This window comes from Scomber scombrus, chromosome 2 (assembly GCF_963691925.1).
Source record: "Scomber scombrus chromosome 2, fScoSco1.1, whole genome shotgun sequence".
Lineage (NCBI taxonomy): Eukaryota > Metazoa > Chordata > Actinopteri > Scombriformes > Scombridae > Scomber > Scomber scombrus.
This window is the reverse complement of record NC_084971.1, coordinates 9,862,604-9,885,127: the sequence shown is the minus strand read 5'-3', so window position 1 is coordinate 9,885,127 and position 22,524 is coordinate 9,862,604. Positions and strand designations below refer to the sequence as shown.

Genomic DNA, 22,524 nt, shown 5'->3' with positions numbered 1-22,524 from the left:
CGTGGCCAGGTGAACGGTGGCAGGCATGACGAAAGCTGGCCCTTACAGTCAGAGGGATTATATATTAACACCAAGCAGCTCAGATTCTCTTGCACACACAAACACAAGTGTATACACCCACTCACGTAAGGTAGTGGACACTGTTTTTTCCCGACACACGAACCAGCGGAATGATGCTAGGGGCCCAGCTGGTGTGTCGCAGCACAACAAACAAGCAGTAGAATCAGGAGAGTAAGAAGAAAAAGAAGGGATTTAAACCATGGACGGAGAGATGGAGGGCAGTTTTTCACCGGTCATGGAGGTTTGGAGCTGTTCGGCATCTGAGGAGGAGGAAGAAGACAGGAGCACTTCCAGTCTTGTGGATGAAGTGGTGGAGGAGAAGACATTCCTCAACAGCAATAACAATAATAATAACAACAACAACAGTGACAGCCTTTGCAGGGAGGTAACACAAGGTGAGATAAGTGCGTGTGATGAAGTAGAAGATAAGAAAAAGGAAGATGACATGATCAGTGATCAGTGATCTGCAGAGTCGGTGCTTAGAGGAGAGAGTGGAGAAATATAATATCAAGAGTTTAAAGTGTAATAATACTTTTTGACCTGCCAATCTAATTTTTGATGGCTTGTCTACTTTGTTGTACGTGGCATTGTTGAGGTCTCTGTTATCTAAGTGCTTTAATACTTAATAGTGAACAGCGTGTACTGCAGAGTGCAGGGGGCAGTGATGTCATAGAAGGTAGATCATGCAAATAATAATCCAGTCCATTCAACAAAATGCTTGTTTTTGTGGTTGCAGTTATAAGACTGCTGGAGTTTATCATGAGGGTGCCTGAAGACCTGTGCAGTTTTGTAAATATACCCAAACTGAGTGTTTACTCTTAGTGTGGTGAAGGTCACTGAGCCTGTGTGTGTATGTGTGTGTGTGTGCACGTATACACACACACTGCAGAAGCACAATCCATCTGTGTGTACATATATAAGCAGTTATTGTCAGTATTGTGATCATAGGTTGTGTTTTGTGCTGCTTTTTTATGGCAGTTTTAATGGAGGTCAATGCAATAAAATGTCAGAAGAGTATCTTAATGCAACCTTATTTTTCCAATGATAAGCTTGTTAACAGAGAATTGTAAAGTTTAAATAAGAATGAAGACATGAGCTGAATGCTTTTCTAAAAATAATTTCTTCGGTTAAATGTTCTCCAACATTTAGAGATTTCAGAGCTGTGGTTCAGTGGAACAAAACCTGCAGGTACATTAACTGTGCTGCTAACCCAGTTTCTATCCAGTATTGTTAGCTGTCTTTAATTGTACTGTAACGCCTCTAGCAGTGATACAATATCAGTATATTTCAATCAATACTTAACGATCTAGTGACATGTGATCTTAATGAAGGGCATCTTTGTGCATCTGAGATTATAAAGGTCTTTGCACTGATCTCCTGATTTAACAAAGCAGTTGATGTGAGCAGGAAGTCTCCTTTATTCCCTCTCTGTGTGGAGCGTTCTTTGTGTAAATGGGCATGTGGCTGGCAGCCGCACCATAACTGCGACACAGGCGCCCCTCCAGAAAGACGGGACATTGTGAACAAATTTGTGAACAAATGTCTGTTATGCAAGAGGATAAATGCACTGGATACAATTTTCAGCGCATGTGTATGTCAGCTGTTTTTTGTTTTCTGTTGGATTCATTGTTAATCTATATTGTGTATGAATGTTTTTACCGATAATTGATGGATCTGGTACTGATAATGTTATTAGAAATCCTTACAATTCTTTAGAGTGCGATTAACGTGAACTACTCTCAAAAAATATCCCAGCAGATTTAAGAAGCTCTATGACACACTTTAATTCAAACTACATTTTGGATTCACAAGAGGGGTCCATAGAAATATTTTTAGCTCTTGTCAATCTTGTCAAGTCTGCACCTTTACAACAGTAGAGATGAACAGGGGATCAAAGTGAATCTTAATCTCAGAGCTCATCCCTGCCTGTCTGATCCCCCACACCATGACACACGTCATAAGTATACCTATGTCTGCAAGGGTCATACATAGAAACAGTATTAGCTTAACAGTTTATGATGGCTGCCTGGATTTAGCTCCACCCAAAACCTAAAACCTGAAGCTGGCATAGTGACATCTCTTGCCTTGATCTGTGGCAGTCAGGTCAAGAGGAAATAGATCAGGTATTTTGGCAGATGAGACTTTGCAGATGCACTGTTTAGATGCATGCTGACAGAAGAATTCAATGAACAACAATTCACAATATTTGAGAAACAGTACATGATGTCTAATTGACTAAGAATTACAAGAGCTTCCTCGTAATAAATGATACGTTTCATATATTTTATTTTTATATTCCGGCAGCAGAATGATATGAGACACAGAAACTGAAAAAAACAAAGTAGATACAGGATAATTGAGTTTTCACTTGCTGCACCGATTGAATGAAAATTGATTTGGCTTTTTATTACATTTGTGTGTGTTTGTGCGGGTGGTTTGTCTGTCATAGGCTACTTCATTTTAGACTAATAAAATGACCAAATAATTGGGGGACAGCCTGTCCAATTGGACAAAACCAGTGTTCCCAACTTGGAAAAAGATGATTTTAGATCAGTGATTCAGAGCAAGTTGTGGTTATGGTTATGGTTATGGTTATGGTTATGGTTAAGGTAAGTCTTCAGGAAATGAATGTAAGTCTATGTAACGTCCCCAGAAGTGACCTAAGTAAACTTTTGTGTTTATGTGTGTGTGACTGTGGATCAGTGCTTGGCTCCAGGACGGTATCTACTGCTGACTTTGCTTTTAGCACTTTGGCTGCAATCCACTTAAAGCACAATAAGATTTGAGAGAAATGAAATGTGTGATGATAACAACACAATCAGCCTGGAACTGCTTGAGATTTGAATGTTCGCTGTTTCAGAAAATGATCGTTTGTTGTCCTTCCTGATTGAAAGTCATTTAGTGATTGTACAGAATCAGAGTGGAAGATCTGTTATCAGAAACTGAAATGTCTACACTGTTTGTGATTAGGGCGTTCAAGGTGAATAACGAGTGCGTCTACTATAACCTTGTATAGCTTTTAAGCACTGTAATGAACAAAATGAATCTATTTGATTATCATATTTGGTTCTTATGATGTCAGGAATATGCACAAAATTAAGAAAATTAATTTAAGGTATTTGTGCAGTTATCAGAATGAATAACGTCCACTGTATGCATGACCTATATTCAGGAAACAGAGTTGGCCAGTAACGGTAGATTCATCCGCCTATCAGATGCGTTTGCCCTACTGCAATGTCCTTGATAGAAACCTGCCAACAGACCGTTATACAGCCAACAGTGAGCTCTAAATTTAAATTTCCCAGTGGAGTTTGAAAATGACCAACACATTTTTTCTGTTTTGTCATATTGCTGCCTCAAACTCAAGTTTAAACTGTTCTTGTTTTATTTTCTTTTGTGCACTTTAGCTGCTTAGTCTGCTTTTGTGGTGCTGTAGGTCTGCCCACTCGATTTAATGAAGATGGAAAGATGGCCTCTATCTTATAGTTAATCATCTCAGTGGGGTATAGACCTTATTTATGTTATATAATTCATGGGCAGCTATACTTTACAGTGTGGGAGTTCAGCCCCAGTTTAGCTTCTTTCCATTAGGCTGATTAGATACTGATACAGCTACCCAATCACTGCATTTCCAAGCCAAATTCTTGGATCTCAATCTAATTACTTTGCTGTATGGCAACTATCCATCTCTTTAGTCCAGCTAAGCTTTCTACCAAAGCAAGATTACACAACAGATTTTGCTTTAGAGGTATGCAGTGTCATTCAGATATGCACTCCTGTCCAGGCAAAATCTGTCCCGTCTTAATTGAAGATGAATCAGAGGTTTACAGATGGTATCCATCTTAAGTCAACAGGTTGTGCCCCAAAAGCAAAAATCAAATGAATGATGTTGCAACTTAATCATTGATCACTTTTCAAATTGAGGACACGACTAATTAATCACCCACACATCCTCACATCACCCTTATTGACTTTGAAGTGGACATAAACAAGCCGTTCTACAGGGTATAAACAAAGTTTCAGGTCAACATCCAGTTACTGTTATCCCCTCCATTCTGTACATGTCCTGCTGTTGTGAACGCTCCTTCAGTTTAGTCCTAGCAGTCTCTCCCATTGAGCTATAAAAGTATCCAGGAGAACCAGGTCTTTACTGGTGTCTTATCTGGGCTAAAAGGGATCAAGCTAAGAGGATCATTATGTGCCCGACCACATGGAGATGTTGTGGTCTGTTGCTCTCGAAACTTAAAGGAGAAACAAGCTCCATTCAAGGAAACTCAGCCTTATAAACAACAGTGTCGTCAGTGTAAAGGAAGATTGTAGTTTTTTTGTTGGTGAATGTTCTTTTAAAATAATGAATAAAAACAAGTTAACAGGGTCAGCCTTTCTCACTTTCATTTGTTTACATGATTGTGTAAGTAATAAATAATAATCCACTCTGAATACTCATAATACATAATCCATTTTCAATAGATGAGTACATCCAGACATACAATATCGCTTTGATTTCCAAGTTAATTTTGGAAAGTGCAGTTCAAGAAATTATAGTACTAGTGGCTCAGGGACAGCAATGTTACCAAACTTTATAAATGTTCAAGAGGATATGAGGGAAAACTCTCTTTTATTTTAATTTTAATATGAAATTAACTCTTCTTATCATTTTCTCTTATAGTGATGTTGTCACCACCTCTTATGTTGTGTAGCTACAGTATTCTTTGTGTACCATCTAAAGCCTCTTCCCCCATTCATGAAATCCCCTCTCTCCCTCCTCCCTCAGTGCTGTGCTCAGACAGAGTGGGCCAGGTCACCAAGACATATCATGACATTAAGGCAGTCACCCACCTGCTGGAGGAGGTAAGAGAGAGACACACAGCAGATGAACAGGATTAAAGAGGATTACATTTTTCTGCCTCACTGACCATCACTGTTTGTCACCATTTTCAGCACTCTTATTTCTATCAGAAAGTACACAAAACACCTCTGCTGTTTCTATGAATTGTTAGTTCATTGCTAAAATTTTGATTGTGTTTCTTATAATTTTGAAATAAAAATATAAATATATACTATATCCACACACATTGTACAAATGTGGTAATATTTTGTGTTACTTTGCAGAAAGAGCGGGATCTTGAGTTAGCAGCACGGATTGGTCAGTCTCTCCTGAAGCAAAACCAAGAACTTACAGCGCGGAATGAAATGCTAGATGAACAGCTTGAAATTGCAAAGGAAGAGGTATAAACAAACCCCATAATACACTGGTAATGAAAACAAATATGAAATATGTGACCTCTTTTTGCTATAGTATAAACACTGTTGAACTCAAATGATTGTGGCTTATTTTCCAGATTGCTCAGCTTCGTCATGAACTTACTATGAGAGACGACCTCCTCCAGTTCTATGCAAGCACTGAGGAGATAGAGAACGCTGAATCCCATTCACCGTAAGTACAACTCACACACACACACACACACACACACACACACACACACACACACACACACACACACACACACACACACACACACACACACACACACACACACACACACACACACACACACACACACACACATTATATATTATTATTATTATTAAAGATAGCCTTTCTTTAAACACAATGCTGTAGGTGTTCAGTGATACAGTGGAGATCCTGTAAATGTTTTGGACTGTAACAGTATTTGGTTCTATACTGCTGCTGTGTACAGTGAGTCTTTATGAGTAAACATACATCATAACATCTCCACTGATCCTCTCAAAGTTTCCAGCTAAGCTTCTTTCTGTGGCGTTGGACTGAACATCGTACTCAATAGAGAATCTATTGAGATAGTTTAAAATGAAACAACCATGTTATCTTATTACATACACAAATGGTAATTAATACTCGTGATTTTATACAGTATATTTTAAGATGAGGATTTCTAATGATCACATCTTTTTTTCCTGATATGTTGTCATGTATGAAAAGATCCAAAATTAAGACTACTATAGGCAAATGATTTAAAAAGCATTTGTACAGTAATTATGCTGCCCCAAGGTTTTTGACACATATAAGTGGTTAACGCAGACACATTTTCATTTCGTAGAATAAAAAGGAATGAATCCTGCAGTTCTCTCAGCAACTTTGTCCACTACGACTTCCTGCAGCAGAAACTGAAAGGTTTAGAGGACGAGAACCGCAAACTGCGAACAGAGGTACAGTATGCAACACTTCACAGTTCTCACACTCAGTGAAATATAAAGGAGGTTGCTCTTAGTCTTGTGTAACATCAAATGTTCATGGTTTATGGATATGTCTGTAATCTCTTTGTTCAAACTTAACTTTTTTTTTCTACCAATACATAAAGTTCAGGCAGTAATTAGACCAGTAAAATCAGTGTTTATCACAGCCTTTATGTGTGTTTGTGTTAAGTTACAGTACCAGTCAAAAGTTTGGACACACTTTGAGATACAGTGATTCACACAGTTCAGTACAGTTCAGTAACATTACAAAACTGTCATACATTTCAATTTGTAAACTACTCTCATGAAATTTCCACCATTTCGAGCAATGACATTAAAGTTACTTTTTGCAGGCCAACGATCTCACGACAGAGACGACAAACTACGAGGAGCAAGAACAGGAGCTGATGATGGTGTGTGTGGAGGAGCTCTGTAAGTGTCACAGTCTCGTTTCGGTACATAGGAATACTGTAATGCATAGCATAGAGCCTCAGTTACAAGTGCATTAACGGGACTTGTGTATTTCAGCATCTGTCAACAAGCAGGTAGTGGACCTGTCAGAGGAGCTGGCGCGGAAGGTAGAGGACACTGTCCGACAGCAAGAGGAGATCAGTTCACTGCTCGCTCAGATCGTTGACCTGCAGGCCCGCTGCAAAGGGGTGAGAGAAACACACACACACACTTTATTTCAACAGTTAAGATGCTCTTAAAAAGGGTACATAAAACAGTTACTAACTATACTAATGGAATAGATCATAGTAAATATTTATTTTTGCTTTCAAACGATTCCATTTTATTTATATAATCACAGTGAAACTCTTCTGACTTCCTCCTCTCTACCCATCCAGGTCACCCATGAGAACGAGGACCTGAACCAACACCTGAGTGCCTCCCGAGAGGGCCAGCTTAATCTGAAATCAGAGGCAAGGCTTTTTTTAGTGTCTTAGTAAAGACATTCTTACCAAAGCTCAGTTTTGTTTTTCCTTATTGAACAGTGCAATACAAATATGCCGCACACACCTCTGTGCATACAAGTCTGAAACATGCATATGTTACCTGCCAACCTGCTTCCAGGGAATGTTATTGTTTACATTTAACAATAACAAACCACAATGTTCAGGAAGCAAAGAAAAAACAAGATACAAAATCCTATTTTAGGCTTAAAGAAAAAAAAAACAATAAATGAGTTTGTATTAAAACAGAAGCTGTTATTCATTTCCTACATTGTGAAGGTATTCTTCATGTTCTACGGTTTGACAGATTTGTCTCCCCCTATCTGCAGCTCAAGGACTTGCAGGACAAGTACTCTGAGTGTGAGGACATGCTCCATGAGGCCCGAGAGGACATTAAAAACCTGCGAAATAAGAGCGTGCCTAATAGCACAGTGCAGCGGTACACTGCGCTGGCTTCTGTGCTCCCCATGGACTGTCTGGCTGCAGAGATCGAAGGCACCTTCCGTAAAGGCCTTGACACACCGCCTTCCTCAGAGTACAAGTGAGTAAATGTTACTGTTTTATAACTGTACATATTCATGAACAGGTCTCAAAGTGTTTTTTCCCCTTTTTCTGCTTATAGGTTGGTCTGTTTGCACTGTAAACTAGGAGTAGGTGTGATTACCTGGGTTTTCTCATGTGTAGAACAATTGTACCTAGAAATAAGTTTAGGACTCATAAATCCAATTTATGGCACTCCATAAATGATTTTAATAATAATAATTAATGCTTTTATGATTTCATAATTGACGCTGGAATCTAATCCTGAAAATCCAGTTTGATTGCAACCGTTGTTCTGCAAAGGAGCAAACAACAATTTTTTTTTACAGCCTACAGAGGATGAGTGTTTGACTTCACTGAAGGTGAAAGATCTCTTTTATCCAAGCTAACTTACTTTGAGATAAAGAGTTTGGAGAGAACATCAATAGATCATTATTGCACAAAATCTTATTGATTTAATCTTTAAGTTTAATTCGATTACAATCTTACAGTTTGGTCATGTTTAAGGCCAAAAAGTATTTACAATTTCCGTGATTCAAGCCATCATGCAGGAGCAGTTTGGAACATATCATGGCATTATAGTGAAGTATGAAATGTATAGACCATATAACTGATTATATAAAGGAATTAAATCTAAAAAAAAAGTCACATTGGGTTTGGTTGACATGTTTAAAAAATGGTGTCCCTGAAGCCAGTAAAATAAAACGAGTAACATATAACACAGTTCATATGAAAAATTAAACAAAAAAATATTTTTAAATGCTTAAAAATACACTTCAGGTGTTACTGTACATTCAAGTATTCATCTTCTTAAGTGATCTTCAAAGAAACGAGGGAACCTGAAGGAATCGAAGGTTAAAACTTCAAAAACACAGTCATTCATCATAGTCATCGAGTATAATTTTAATATTTTTTGTCAGGCTGCAGTGTTACAGACTGAGTTACTATGAAGGAAAGAAGAAGGAGGTGAAGCATGTGAGAATGTTGCTGCCCAGATGAAGCCAGTCAAACATCTTAGTCGCTGTCCTGGCTATCGCAATCTGCTGCCTTCTTCTTTCTAAAGAAAGAGAACAGCCGTTTCTTCTTTTTTGAGGCTTGCTCCTAGAAAAAAAGACATATCAGAGTGTATTTTAATCAGGCTATAAAAAGATAGATCCTCAACAAGTTTGTAAGTCTTCTGTGCGAAGCAAAGTGATCAGTGTGAATGAAACGAAGAGGCTTACCTTTTCGGCCTTCTCCCTCTTAGCCTGCTCCTCTCTGAGTCTGACCTCCAGGGCCTCACATTTTATCTTCCACTGTCTCTCGCTCTCCTCACGAGCATCATTTTCCTCTGGCGCTCGAATCGCAGTCTGCAACCGGTCGTTGACGAGAGCCAGCCTTTCTATCAGCAACCCATTGATCATCTCTTCCTTTTTCTTTATCTCCTCTTGCTGCCCACGGCACTTCTCCTGCATTTCTTTAAGTTCGGTGGTTAATTTTTCCTCTCTGAGTCTACGCCGGCTCTTCCACTCTGCCTCGACTACATTCAAGGTGTTCTCCAAGTTCATTTGAAGAGCGACTTTTCCCTGAAGAGCTTCCGTTTCCTTTCTGCTCTCTTTGATCTTCTCCGCGTTCTTCCTGTCAGTCTCTTCCTTGTTGGACTTGGCAGCATTCAGTGCCATCTCCAACCTGTTGATCTCATTTCTAGCTTTGTTGTATTTCTTCTCGTGTGTCTTTTGTATGCAAACATTGTCATGCATGAGTTTAGTCTTTTGCTTTACCCAGCTGATCTCCATGCGCTTGTATTCAGTGACCTGTCTGCACAGATTATCGTTGTTGCTGCACAGTTTCTTGTTGGTTCTCTTGGCTGACTGAAGAGCTTTTCGAACTGAAGGCATCTCGCTGTCTGAAGCTCCTGCTCTGTGCTGTCTGGTAGCTTTTGTACGCTGCTCTCTCTTATATGCCTGTAAGAAACAATTACCCATGAAGAGTTTAGCTTCAAACACAATCACACAGACATATACGTATTTTACAGTCAGTATGTTGTCAAAGAAAACTGCAACAGCTACTGCAACCCTAACCCTAACCCTACAGTCGTCCTGTTTGAGTTTCCAGGGAGCCAAGTTCTGTTTGAAAATTAATCAAGAATGAATGTTATTAGGTTATGTTTCTTTTAATACAGAAATTTAAATGAGAATCCATCAAAATACGTTACTCTCCTTGTTCTGTTCCTTAACTGACAGAAATGCTGCCCAATTTTGAATTTCTTCACCAAGCTTATTTTTTTGTTCATGAAATATTAGTCTTCTCAATCAGGTTAGTAACCAAAACAGACACATTCATCCACTTCATCAATAACTAAACAAAGCCACATATTTTCCTCCATGCATTCAAGGTGCTGGCATATCTGTATTTTAGTATTAACTACTTAATACGTTTAAATTGTTCGTATTTAGCTTTTGCTATTTTGCTAAAGCTTTTCCGTGATGCACAGGATAGGTTTTTAGTGAATTAATAAAAAAACAACATTTAAATTGCCGTGAGAAGTGCAAAGGCATGATTTGAGCCAATATAAATCTGCTTTTTTCACAAAGGTTTGGTTGGTTACATTATGTTACAATGCAAAACACTTTCACCTCTATTCAGCGGTTCAGTGACAGCAACAGGAAAGGTTTCAGGACACTTCTGTCATGTGTCTGCAGGCAAACCCTGCTGCATCCAATCAATCCTGTATGTATTGTTATTCAAAATATATCCAGGCTAGGCTGTGCTTTCTATTCTTCAGTGTTATTTTATCAAAGTGTATGAAAATCTGTACGCTCACTAGAAACTTTTTTTAAAATTAATTTATTAAAGCAATTTTTGCGTTTTGTTTCTGTAGTTTTCATATAGTTTAATCTCAGTGTAATGAGGAAATCTTACCTTGTTTCTTTTCTTGGATTTCGTTTGCATGTTGACTGAACACAGATATGTAGAGGAGGCCCGGACCCAGATGACTTTAACATGAAGTGTAACCTTATTTTAAATGAAAACAAATGTTTGTCAGATTCTGTGTTTGTTTATGTTTGTAATTTCATGCTGAGCAACAGTTCATTCTATAACTGAGGTTCAGTCTTGATTCTGGTTCAAACTGCATTTACAAAATTATAGAAATAAATATGAAGACATCATTTTCTGCCAGAGTTAAAACAGTTTTGGTTGTTTCACATCAGAAATTTCTTTATTTGTGCTTGTGTCTTCGCTTTTTTCACTTGTTTAAAGTTGTGGGGCTCAGCTGGAAGAAAAGGTGATGTCACAAACTTCAGTGCACCAATCAGAGTTTAGCTGAATTTGAATGAAGATTTGATGACAGTTGCCAGGCAGCTGTCACTCAAATTTAACATAAGCACGCTCACACAGTCCTGATGAAGCAGAATACTTTAGCTTTTTAGCTTTTGAGTGTTAAATATTTATTTTAATTTAAATTCAAGTCAAACTTGAACTTTGACTGCAAAGTGACATTTTTTTCAGGATTTGATTATAACACACACTACATACTAATAGGTGACCTGGTTTGCTATCCAGAACACACCTGCTGGGCTCCTTCACTGTCGGATAAACATGGAATAATAAAATTGAAAAACATCTCTCAAATTGTCCTCATTCAAAATCATACAAGGTGGATGTGAATATAATATAATGGGCTCATTGGCACAATTCTAATGTGCATTATTACTTCAAACCATTATATCTATTTGAGGAGCAGTATTAGGGATTATATGGTGAAAAAAACACATTTCAGAAGTGTCATTTTCATGGTCTGTGGCTCAGATGAAATCTCTATATCATGTGAGTTAATGTCATTTGAAAGCCACTCACACCCTGTTTTTCCTTGCAGGAACCACCCGTGGCGTGTGTTTGAAACCGTGAAGGTAGCCAACAAGGTCGGGAGGCTGCGGTCTCTGTGCCACTCCCCGGGGCTGCCAGGCTCCAGCCCGGTGTCCATGCGCTCCAGTTGTACCAGCACACCCCGAACCAGCTACTATGGCTCCGATAATGTCAGCTTTACTCTGGAGGACCGGCCCAGCTCCAGTCAAGCTCAGAAAGAAGACAACAGGTGTGTTTCAATATCTGAATACTGTGTTTATGATCAACAGCATGCATGTATTTGCGCTGCATGTATGTTTCTGTTTGGATGTAAGTATTTCTCAGAAACATTAAAAGCAGTAATCTCTTTTTATCGTGATTTATAATGTTTAATATTGTTTTGGCCACATGAATCATGTTTTTCCTAGTGTCTAAATTATATTAATCAAGCCTGATAACATTGCAAATACTGTGTATTTTATGTTAGTTCGGTATTGAATGAATGAGTGAAATATTTATGTCTAAAATATAAGCTCTACAGCTGCAAAATTCCTGGTCTATGTGGGATCATAACACATCTCATCACAGTAGTAATACCTATGAGTGCATCTTCCTCAAATCAAGTTGGTTCCTGAGGGCTGGTCACGTTCTCGATACTTATTTTACCCAGACCACTGTATTCAATAGTATGTACAATCACTGGCATCTGTGGGTGAATCATATGTGTCTTTAGAGTGTATCACATTCGGGTCTGTCCTTTTAAATCACCCCACATTTCTGCAATGCCCTCTGAGAAAGTTTGGTTTCTACTGTGCCAGTCTTGTGAAAAAATCCATTGCAACTGACTGATTCAGACTGGACTCTTTCTCAGTCTGAGTCTCAGTCTGTGGCATTTGTTGTCTCTGCTACAAAACACACAAAAAACACTTTGTTTCATTCTTTTAGGTTAGAGGCTCAGCTGCTTCTGCTGCCACTTAACCAAGAGAGCGTTATTATGATCACGCACCGCTAGTGGAAAGTTCTCAATTGGCTTCCAAATCCATTTGCTGTGGCTTGTGTGCACTCACGTGTCTCTCTCCGTTATCTCTAATTGGCTCAATAATGTATCTGCAATGACTCACGTGCACCCATGTGATCCTCTCTGTAATCTTGACTGCTGAGGCGGCAGTGAGGAGAACTAGGTACAGTCCTTGCTACCTAGCCTGGTTCCAAAGCTTTCTTCTGAACTCCTTTATCACCTCCCAGTCAAGGTTGTGCAGGTTGCCTGGTCTCTCCTGAGGAAGGACTGCTTTCACTTGTGTGTGTACAGCACTAAGAACAGAGGACAAGTTTACACAATATCTCAACATTTCATCCATACATTGCTCTGTGCTGGGGAGCTGTGTTTAGCTGGTCCAGCACCTGGCTTCAGTGGTCTGCCAAATAGGATTTCAAAAGGACTGAGATTATTTCTGGGTCTGATGTGAGTTCTCGTTGGTGTTAACAGGCAGGAACACAATGTTTGGTCAGTCTGTTTTTTTATGTTCTCTCCTTCTGCTAGCCCCTCCACTCTTATCTTGTTCAGAGGAAATGTTGAAGTTCACACTGAAAATGTGTCACATGGTACAACAATTCCTGCTTTCAGGAGAGAGTTAAACACCAGTTTTATACTCTCTATTGCTTCTAGTGGGTTTGGCAGCAACTTGTACCATGTCTCTGTGCATCTATGGTCATCGGGAGGGAGAACACACTCCTCCATGGGGAAGATATCGTCCTCCTCTGATCTCTTTCAACACTAATTGCTTGCTATCACAGTTATTGTTAAAATCACAGAGCAGTTTTTCTCACACACGCCTTGGTTGCCCATTGAGTCTCTTGGAGGGTAGTTTTTGCAGCCCAGTGGTCCCAGACTGCGGTTCTCTGCACATATTTTTCTCTCAAAGATGAGCTGTCACTGGTTCATGCTTGACATCCCATCTTTATTCCTCTTAATAATAGATAAACTCAGAGAGCAGCTGTCTTTGGGAGTTTATGGCAATATTCAGTCAATCATTTGCAAATGGAGGTCTAAGCTTGTTGGACTGTATGAAGTTAAATGATATTTGTACATACAGCTGCATACGTCACAAAACATCCCATATTCATCACCCTCTAAGACAAACAGGTGTCTTTTAATTTATACAGTATATTCCTTCTGTTCATATCTGTCTGTTTTCCTCTGTCTCTGCTTCTGCCTACGTAGAATTAAAAGTTAAAGGTTGAATACACAGATTTGTTGTTTTGTGGAACAATTTCAAACAAGAAGCAGAAAATAAAAAGAATGACACTGTGCACTTCCTGTACCCACGAAAAAGTATTACATAAGACAGTGTATATAAACCTGAGTATAAATTTCTATCCCAACACATTTCTCTGTATTCAGCATGACATATTTGGTTTATTTAAAAAAGAAAAACTAGGAATCTGGTTTGAGTGACACACTAAAGTATTTAAAACACTGTCACTTCTTCTCCCTGCAGTGTCAGTGGGCCAAAGCGTCTGGGCCAGCCAGGCACACCAGGAGGCCAGGACCTGGAAGCCGCCTTGCGCAGCCTTTCAGACCGCCAGCAGAACCACTCTTCTGAGCGGCCTTTTTTCGACGTGGAGCGTGAGCGTAAACTCCGTGCCTTGGCAGCAAACTGCGAGGAGGGCGAGTGCTCCAGTGGCTTCCTGACACCTAATGACAGTCTGGACTCCAGCCCCGCAGCATCAACGGGCACCAACTACTCCAATGGCAGCTCGCGGCACTCCTGCGGCTCCTCGGGAGGATCCAGGTCCTACCTGCCAGACCGTCTGCAGATCGTCAAACCTCTGGAAGGTAGAAACTACAGTTTTATAGTGTGTTGGAGCCCTTTCAAGCTTCTGTAGGGTCAGAGCGGACTATAAGAGTCTGTCGGTAAATAGGACAGGCTAAGTATGTTGATCTATTTTGACATTAGTCTGTGATACTGATTAAATAGCAGATGTTCAAAGCTGCCCTGCTCTTAAAAGTAGAAAATAGAATAAGAAGAATACATTCAACTTCAACAAAGGAAACAATCTAGGATTCAAATTTTGAAAGCTGTATCAGCTTTGCAAACAAAAGCAACAAAATACAACCTTTTAAAACCTTATAAGTATGGGATCAGATTAGGGTCAAATTGTATTGTAGCTGTTTATCACCATATATGAATGTGTGAAGACATTTTGTATGGATACATTCAAATACAAATACAGATTTTTATCCAATGCATCAAGAAAATGTGCACAAAGGTTTGCAGAAACACATGATCTGTCTGTCTGTGGTTGAAAAAAGTTCCCACAGAACTCCGCTAATAATCAAATAAACAAGTACAAATCAAACCTACAGATACAAATACTCTTGTCCCATAATTAACGCCTCCTCCTGAACAGTCAATGCAGATGCTCTGAAACCCTGAAGGTGTGTCAGGTCATCCCCAACCATCATTAATCATTAGTCAGTGCTTTTATAACAGTATAAATAAAATGGAACTATGTCGCTCTACACCATTCCTAAACCGCAGTTCCCTTCACTTTCTCACCGTCAGGCTCGGTGACTCTGCACCAGTGGCAGCAGCTGGCTAAACCAAACCTGGGAGGCATCCTGCATCCACGCCCTGGTGTCCTCACTAAAGACTTCAGAGAGCTGGAGGTGGACATACAGCACGTTTACAGCCTGAACGACCTGGAGGAGGATGAACCTGACCTGTCGCTACTCTCTGGAGCACATGGCATGGGTAGGAAACAAGTTGCCACCGCTACACTCTGTCAATCTTATTAACTTCATTAGATTCCCGTTAAAATCCCCTTTACATACAGTACCAGTCAAAAGTTTGGACACATCTTCCCATTCACTTGACTGGTACTGTATATCCTCTGTTGTAGTTTTCAGCTTCATTGACCCATGTAGTGTCTCATTTGATGCAAATATTTTCCTTCATGCGTAGTTTTAATGTGACTTTCTCCCTCCATGACCTCGCAGTCTCTCCATCTGGTCCTAACCCACCTCAGACCTCTCCCACACATACCATTACCACCAGCCAAGCCCACCAACCCTCCCTCCTCATCCCCTCCCTCTCCGCTAGGTAAGAAAACACATACTGTAAACATGCTGTTAACATGTGTAAAAAGGTGTATTTCTGAGCATGTTCTGTTGTCTTTGTGCATTTTTCACAGCCCTGAACCAGATGAATTCCATCATAAGAACTTTTAGATGTTTTTATTCTTTTTTTTTCAGTTAACTCTGACCAACAAAAAATCCCCAACAATTATTAAGTGTTCTTTTTTCTTTTCAGCTTCTTTTTTTTGGCATCTCATTGATAAAGCGTGGGCAGTTCAGATTTCCTCTCTTCCTTCCTGCTGTTGTTTCTCTCTCTTTACAAATCTTTGCTCTTTACCCCCACAGAGGCAGGAAACGTCTGTCCAGGCTCTTTGTCCACCTCTAGAAGAAGAGCTAAGGGCAAAGTAAGAGTTGGAGGATGCGGATACTGCTAACTAGTCCATTCATCTCTTTTCAAATATTAACAACAGGGGCACAGTACTATGTTTGAATAACTACAAAAAAAACATCAGTTGATGAAGCTTTTTGCCAATTACATTGTTACAAATTAGCTGTGACCTAATTGGAGCTGGTCAGAGCTACTTTATGGGCAAATCTTGTACTGTGATTCTGTTAAATGTTAACCCTTTACCACCTGCTAACGCTTTCCTTAATGCTGTTGGGCTGTTACATCCCCTCTTGTGTTGTTACACCACATATTTCAGTGTCTCTTGCTTTTTTTAGGTGTTTCATCTGTGCCGTCACACTAACATCATGTTTATCCATCTTCCAGCAATGATAGACGGACACTAACAATGAATGAACTAACTGAAACTGCTCACTTTGTTGTTGTTGAACTTATGCATGTTTGTGCAATGAGAAACATTTTTGTTTTATGTTCTTTTTAATTCTTAAAACTGATTATTCCTTTCTGTTTGGCAGCCTTCACTCTTTCGGCGTGCCATCTTGTTGGAACTGTGAGCACGTGAGCGCTGTGCCCCCTTCCCAGCAGCAGCAGCAGCAATTTGGCCCAGGAGGCCAAACCCCCACCACCACCACCACCACCATCACAAACGGAGCCATTTCATCACTGGGACTCCTGCAGCTGCTGCAAGAGCGCGGCATCTCAGCTTCCACTCGTCCCCACCACAACCCGCCCTGCACCCACCAAACCAGCACCAAACCTTCACGCTCCGCAGCGAACGAGAGAGGTGGAGGCTCACGCGTGGACAAAGAGGGAAGAAAGAACAATTTCAGCTTGAACTTGTTGGGGAAGCTTCAGAGGCTCGGGCTGCAAAAAGTGGCAGCCTGGGGGATGATGGGTCATGACAGCGCAGACAGACAGCCTCCGAAAGTGTGACGCAGGCTGATCCACCTCTCACTCCTCTCTCATTCACCGTAGTGACTTTGCATCAAGCCATGTGATTCCCACTGTGCAGTTAAGGTCCCCGAGCACTGGTGTCTTGAAAACAAAAGCCACAGAATGTGCTAGAGCCATACTTTAAGTTGTCTGTAGTGTACAGTACTGTTCTTTTCTATTGACGTGTGTGTGTGTGTGTCTGCGTGTGTATCTGTGTATATGTGTGAGAGACATCTTCATCTCAGGAGCATCACCTGTTTAATAGAAACGTGCAGAAACGGTTTTATGAAACCGTTTCTGCAAAAAATGATTATGAAGGAGAAAAAAACCTTTTTATACTGTGTTTTGTGGATGTCATTTTACATGTTTTTCCCTGCCTCTGGTTTAAAAAAACACCTTATCTCCTGTCATTGTTTTAGTTTCCAAAGTGGCACATCAGTTTATGTACAGTATATATAAAACAACTTGTCATTTTAGGAAAGTTAAAACAAGAGTACATGCAGTAAATTATTGTTAGCTGAAACCACAAACCAAACCAATGCTGTCACACTGAACAACTGTCAAATGAACTGAAACACACTCTGGTCTTCCTGCTTATTAGCTGCTATATTGAGAAAAGCATGTTGTATATATGATTGTCAAATATAATGAATTCCAACTTGAGGAATAAGTAGATCAAGAAGCACTGCAATGACATCGTCCCCAAACCGGGACAGATCATGATGATACACTGACTGAACTGAATAATGTTGACACCCTTTAGCCCCCTGCCCTTCATCATTAAATGTTGAAATTTCTGACTTAGTGGACTTTATCCTGAGCGAAACCTCACCAAAAAAAAAAAACAATTCAGGTGTGACAGCGAATGAGATTTTTAGAAGCGATATGTATATTTTACTTGTTGACTGTAAAATCTTGTGTTAATCTGCTGTATTTCATGTCATCATCAGGCATTCTGCTGGGATGTAAAATCACAAAATCACATCGGGCATTGAGGGTTGAGGGCAGCGTTAATTTAAAGTAGAAGAGTGGACGTAATTATTGAAACAGCATGTTTTCTGTGAAAATCTTTCTGAATATTCAAATGTAGCAAAAAGGCATAGGATACTGCGGATTAAAAAGGGAAGAAATCATAAACACAAGTTATGATAATCAACCAAACCACTGTTTCTCTGCACTACTGTTTGCTCTGTTCTGTTTTAGCATCACAACTGTATGTATATATATATATATATGTCAGTCTGTGTATAAATTGTACCACCTGTGAATAAAACTTTGCATTTCCATCCAGTACAGCTTTGTACGTTTTTTAAGAAGGCAGCAATAAAACCAACAGATGTGATAATTCTGCAAAGTGGTTTATTTATAAAGTTGAAGGGGAAGTAAAACTTTGCATATAAAATCTGAACTTAAAGCCGTAAGTGTGAACTCTCCAGCTGTTGCGACAACTGTTGGGTCTCATTCTGCGTCCCGGCGTCCGAAGTCCACCCAGCCCTGATAGTCCCGATCAGACATGCACTCAGAGTTCATCATCTCTGTGAACAAACCATTCCTACATGAATCACACACAAGGATGCAGTAAACAGATCTGAGCGTTTCTTGGATCTCTGCCCATTTCCTCATTTGTATGTAACTGTCACATGCAAAACAATTCACAGCAATCAAGAATGATCACTCACACCCTAAACCCACATACCTGAAATTGCTTGCATAATTTGTTTGGTCATGATCTCACGTTCATCCTCAGATAGGTGTGCCCGTCTCTCCATCTGTGCGGAGCGAGCCCTAAGAGCCGGCGCCTGTCTATCAGCAGACTCTTTTGCTTTCTCCCTCCGGGCTAAAAGCTGCTGTAGGGCATTTTTCTCATTAGCTTCTCCAGCTGCACTAGACAGAAGCAGCACTGCCACAAGTGCAAACACCACAATCCTGTTTCCTGGCATGTCTGCACAGAAGAAGGACAAAAAAAAGGTTACATTCACACACAGAGTGACACAATTCTGCTCAAAAGCACTATAACAACTTACTGTAAGTATGAAGACGGGATATGTGCACAGCAGAATCCAAGCAGTGTGATGCTTCTGGTGCCACATCCATCCTTTTTTATACCACAAGTTGGGTGCAAGTGATGCAGCCTAAAATCAAAGATCGATACCAGTGTTCACCTTAGAGCTTCGCATTGATTAGGAGACAGGTGCATTGGGAGGATGTGCGTAAAGGAAATGATGGATCACTACATCCACAAACTCGTTATTATGCTCCTCTCTTTCCTGGAATGGCCTTTTTTTTGCACTGCAATAATAGTAAAACAAGTCAATGTATTTACATTAGAAATCCAATATACCTTAAGAAGCTTTTTAACCATTACAGAGGATGTAATGTCACTGGCTGGACATTTGGCTTGGAATATTGGAAAAAATGTGTTTTCAAGTTTTCAGATGGAATTTAAGGAATAGTTATTAACAAGACAGACAAATTATTTTTATATCTCTTGCACTGTAGCGTAAATTCCCCTTCATTTCAACACTGTGTGGGATATTACACTTTTTTTTTTACTCTTGTTTTAAGAAAGTAGAGCTTGAAGCTGATCAATCACAGTTTAATGATTGAATGTAAGTGATTATCACCTTCATCATGTCATGTTGCAGTCTGGACTTTGCAGATGACGACCACTCTACCTTCCTAGCAACGATACTACTGAGCGTGGTTGACATTAGGACTGTTTACATACTGTATGGATTTTCTACAACACCAAGTAGCCCAGTTATTGACTGCTGGCGCAGAGCAAAACACCTGATCATAACCTGGATGAGCGATTATGTGCTGTGTACACTTTGATTCACACAGAGTAAAGGTGACACAGATGACAGCAAATATAATGGAAAGCAGAGAAAGTAGACACTAATTTAGGATGTTTGGCCGAGGTTGTACGGCAAATCTACAGCTTGTAGGAATGTTACTGGTGAACTCTGAATGACTTCCTGCGGTGAAAAGACTTTCCTTGGACTGTGACTGACTGCACACACCCAACAGTGAAATCTGATCAATGTCCCAGACAGCTCATACTAAGGAAAGCTTGATCCCTCAACTTTATCTGTGTTCCATTTCAGATTCACACACACCCACGGTATCAGGAAATGATGCAACAGATATCATTATTCCTTTTTTTTTTTCTTTCAAAAAAAAAATCTTATCACCTGCATTGTGTTTTCACACATTTTTCTTCTCATGTTCCGCTTTTATTTGCAGGACTTGTGACCCTGGTGAGAGGTAATGAGTCCGTCTTTTACTAATACAATATATAAACTCATGCAGCCTCTGATATTAAACATACAGTAATGCTGTATGTCATCTTCACACACAATAAAGCCTTCTATTCATCAGTGCTGCTGATGTCAGAAAAAAGCCATTTATTGACAATGATGATGTAAACAAACATAGTAATATAAAAAAAAACAATGCACATTGCTAAATCCTATCTTCACCTTTTAACAAAAAATGAATTAACAGATACAATAATGAACAGTTACATTTTGAAGCATTACATGATTATGATGCTGAATAAAGTTTTTAATTCAAAGTGAGTGTGTAGATTGGAGAACTTACTGAAAATATTGTTCACAATCAAAAGCCACCATCACAACGTTATGGCATACAATGTGTTATCTGTCACTTTCTACTGATGGGTGTGTTCCACAGCAGAGCAACAAGATGGTTTTAAGATATGTGCATCAACAACTACAAGATGTCTTAGTCTGATTACATCTCAGATATGTTTCAAACGAAGGTGTGACACTATTTGTGTTGGGTTGACAGCGGCTGAGTTCAGTAATGTTTGATTGGACACATTTCTTAAATGATCCATTAAGAAAACAACAATTAACATCTTTGCCAAATCTTGCTTTCAGAACAGAACAAAAATGTTTTTAAAAAAATATATTTATATTTAACCGTGCATAAGAAAGCAGGAGGTGATTCAGAAGAACCCGAAAAACATGTATTTGTTTGCCAGCCATTTGTGTTAGTCAAGTTAAAGTTTGCACTGCACACTTTCTAGATGATGTAATGTTTTGTCCCTGAGCAGATTTGAATTGAGAACTTATATTAATGAAGATATAATGAGTATGATGGTGTTCCATGGAGCGGGCAATGAATGACTACATGAGAAACACAACCTTATATACTTTTACCACACTCCTCCTATGATGGAGCTTGCTTACCCTGTCTCCTCCTTATTTTCCACAATTATTTCCAAACCTTTTCCTGAGAAATAAGGTCACAAGTGTTGTATGTGTACTGGCTCCAAACATTAGTTGTTTTTTATCTTACCATTATTTCTGGTTCTGATTATCAAATGAAATAAAAATAAAATGGCACATGGCTTTTATTGGTTCTTAAACCTTACTGATTCATAATAACGTAACATATTAAACATGTAATATAAACCACAGGCTAACCCCCTTACATTCCTGCTGAAGTGTGCCTGGTACAAGCATCGCCTCCCTCATGTTGCAGTCCTTTCATATGTGTGATCATGCTGATCCATGAAATGTTTGATTACACCAAAAACACAGTATCATATTGCTCACACACACACACACACACACACACACACACACACACACACACACACACACACACACACACACATTACTTACACTAGGAATCAAACAACATTATATGAAACTGGCCAACTTCACACATTGAAAATAACCCAAAATTTCCAACAGAAGCCACTAATTATTGAGATGTGCTTTGGATGATTCTCGTTCATAGGTAAAGTTTTTGTTAATGCAGCTGCTGGATACTTGGATAGCCTTTACTATAGTTTCAAATCAGTATGCAAACTGTAGAAAACATCGACTAATGCTGGTACGACTGTTGTTACATGTGCTTACTTAAAGATCCACTCCAGACATGTATTAAGACATATAAAACACTCTGCTTAGAATAATAATGTGTCTTACATGGTTTTTCAACAAAAAAGTGTAATTACAACTTTAAAATCCTTCATCTCTTCTATTTCCCCCATTAGAAAAATCCATCATCTCTGAATATGTAAATAGTGTTCATTTCAGAAGTTTCACTGCAAAATGTCTCCTCATTCATTCTCAGTGTTTGTGCAGTGGGGGCTTCACGTTTCCTCATCACACTTGTGTAAGTTGATTATTGGACCAGGAGTGACTCCAAACTACTTGTGATGTCACAAATCATGCTAAGAGGCCCACCCCTTAAAATCTGATTTTGATGGGCACAGAGAAACTCCACCTTCAGCAGATGAATGTGAAAACAAACTCATCATTCTGCACAGTGAAGCTCAAACATACAACTGTAGAAATAAGAAGAAAAACACATTTTTGAGTGGAGGGGGATTTTAAGATAGATGGTAGATGGAAACAAAGAAAAGATGCTGTGATGTAACTGTTTACTTCCATTCAAAAGCCCCAAAAAGTCCCTATAAATTTGCAAAATATTGCTGAGGTACTTTAAAGCTAAAGATAAATGCTAAAACTTAG

At 39.4% G+C, this 22,524-nt stretch overlaps 2 protein-coding genes across 2 annotated transcripts; one reads left to right on the top strand and one right to left on the bottom strand.

Annotated features, from left to right (window-relative positions):
- Positions 1–278: 278 nt before the first annotated feature.
- On the top strand, positions 279–18,208 carry hap1 (huntingtin associated protein 1). Its single transcript, XM_062433603.1, has 14 exons — positions 279–455; positions 4,835–4,911; positions 5,173–5,289; positions 5,403–5,497; positions 6,141–6,249; positions 6,630–6,708; positions 6,805–6,935; positions 7,125–7,199; positions 7,559–7,770; positions 11,626–11,844; positions 14,093–14,430; positions 15,161–15,349; positions 15,595–15,697; positions 16,594–18,208. Exons 1-14 carry the CDS (start codon positions 296–298, stop codon positions 17,009–17,011), a joined length of 2,322 nt encoding a protein of 773 aa, XP_062289587.1. The 5' UTR covers positions 279–295; the 3' UTR covers positions 17,012–18,208.
- A 261-nt stretch (positions 18,209–18,469) lies between these two features.
- LOC134000892 (gastrin/cholecystokinin-like peptide) lies at positions 18,470–18,951 on the bottom strand. The gene is made up of 2 exons (XM_062440402.1): positions 18,708–18,951; positions 18,470–18,546 (listed from the first exon to the last, which is right to left on the bottom strand). The coding sequence occupies exons 1-2, from the start codon at positions 18,949–18,951 to the stop codon at positions 18,470–18,472; spliced, it is 321 nt and encodes a 106-aa protein (XP_062296386.1).
- Positions 18,952–22,524: the final 3,573 nt, after the last annotated feature.

Coding starts and splice junctions, on each gene's coding strand:
- hap1 (XM_062433603.1), top strand. CDS start 296: ATGGAGGTTTGGAGCTGTTCGGCATCTGAGGAGGAGGAAGAAGACAGG. Junction 7,200..7,558: donor AGCTTAATCTGAAATCAGAG/GCAAGGCTTTTT, acceptor CCCTATCTGCAG/CTCAAGGACTTGCAGGACAA. Junction 7,771..11,625: donor CCGCCTTCCTCAGAGTACAA/GTGAGTAAATGT, acceptor TTTTCCTTGCAG/GAACCACCCGTGGCGTGTGT.
- LOC134000892 (XM_062440402.1), bottom strand. CDS start 18,951: ATGCCAGGAAACAGGATTGTGGTGTTTGCACTTGTGGCAGTGCTGCTT. Junction 18,547..18,707: donor AATTATGCAAGCAATTTCAG/GTATGTGGGTTT, acceptor GTTTGTTCACAG/AGATGATGAACTCTGAGTGC.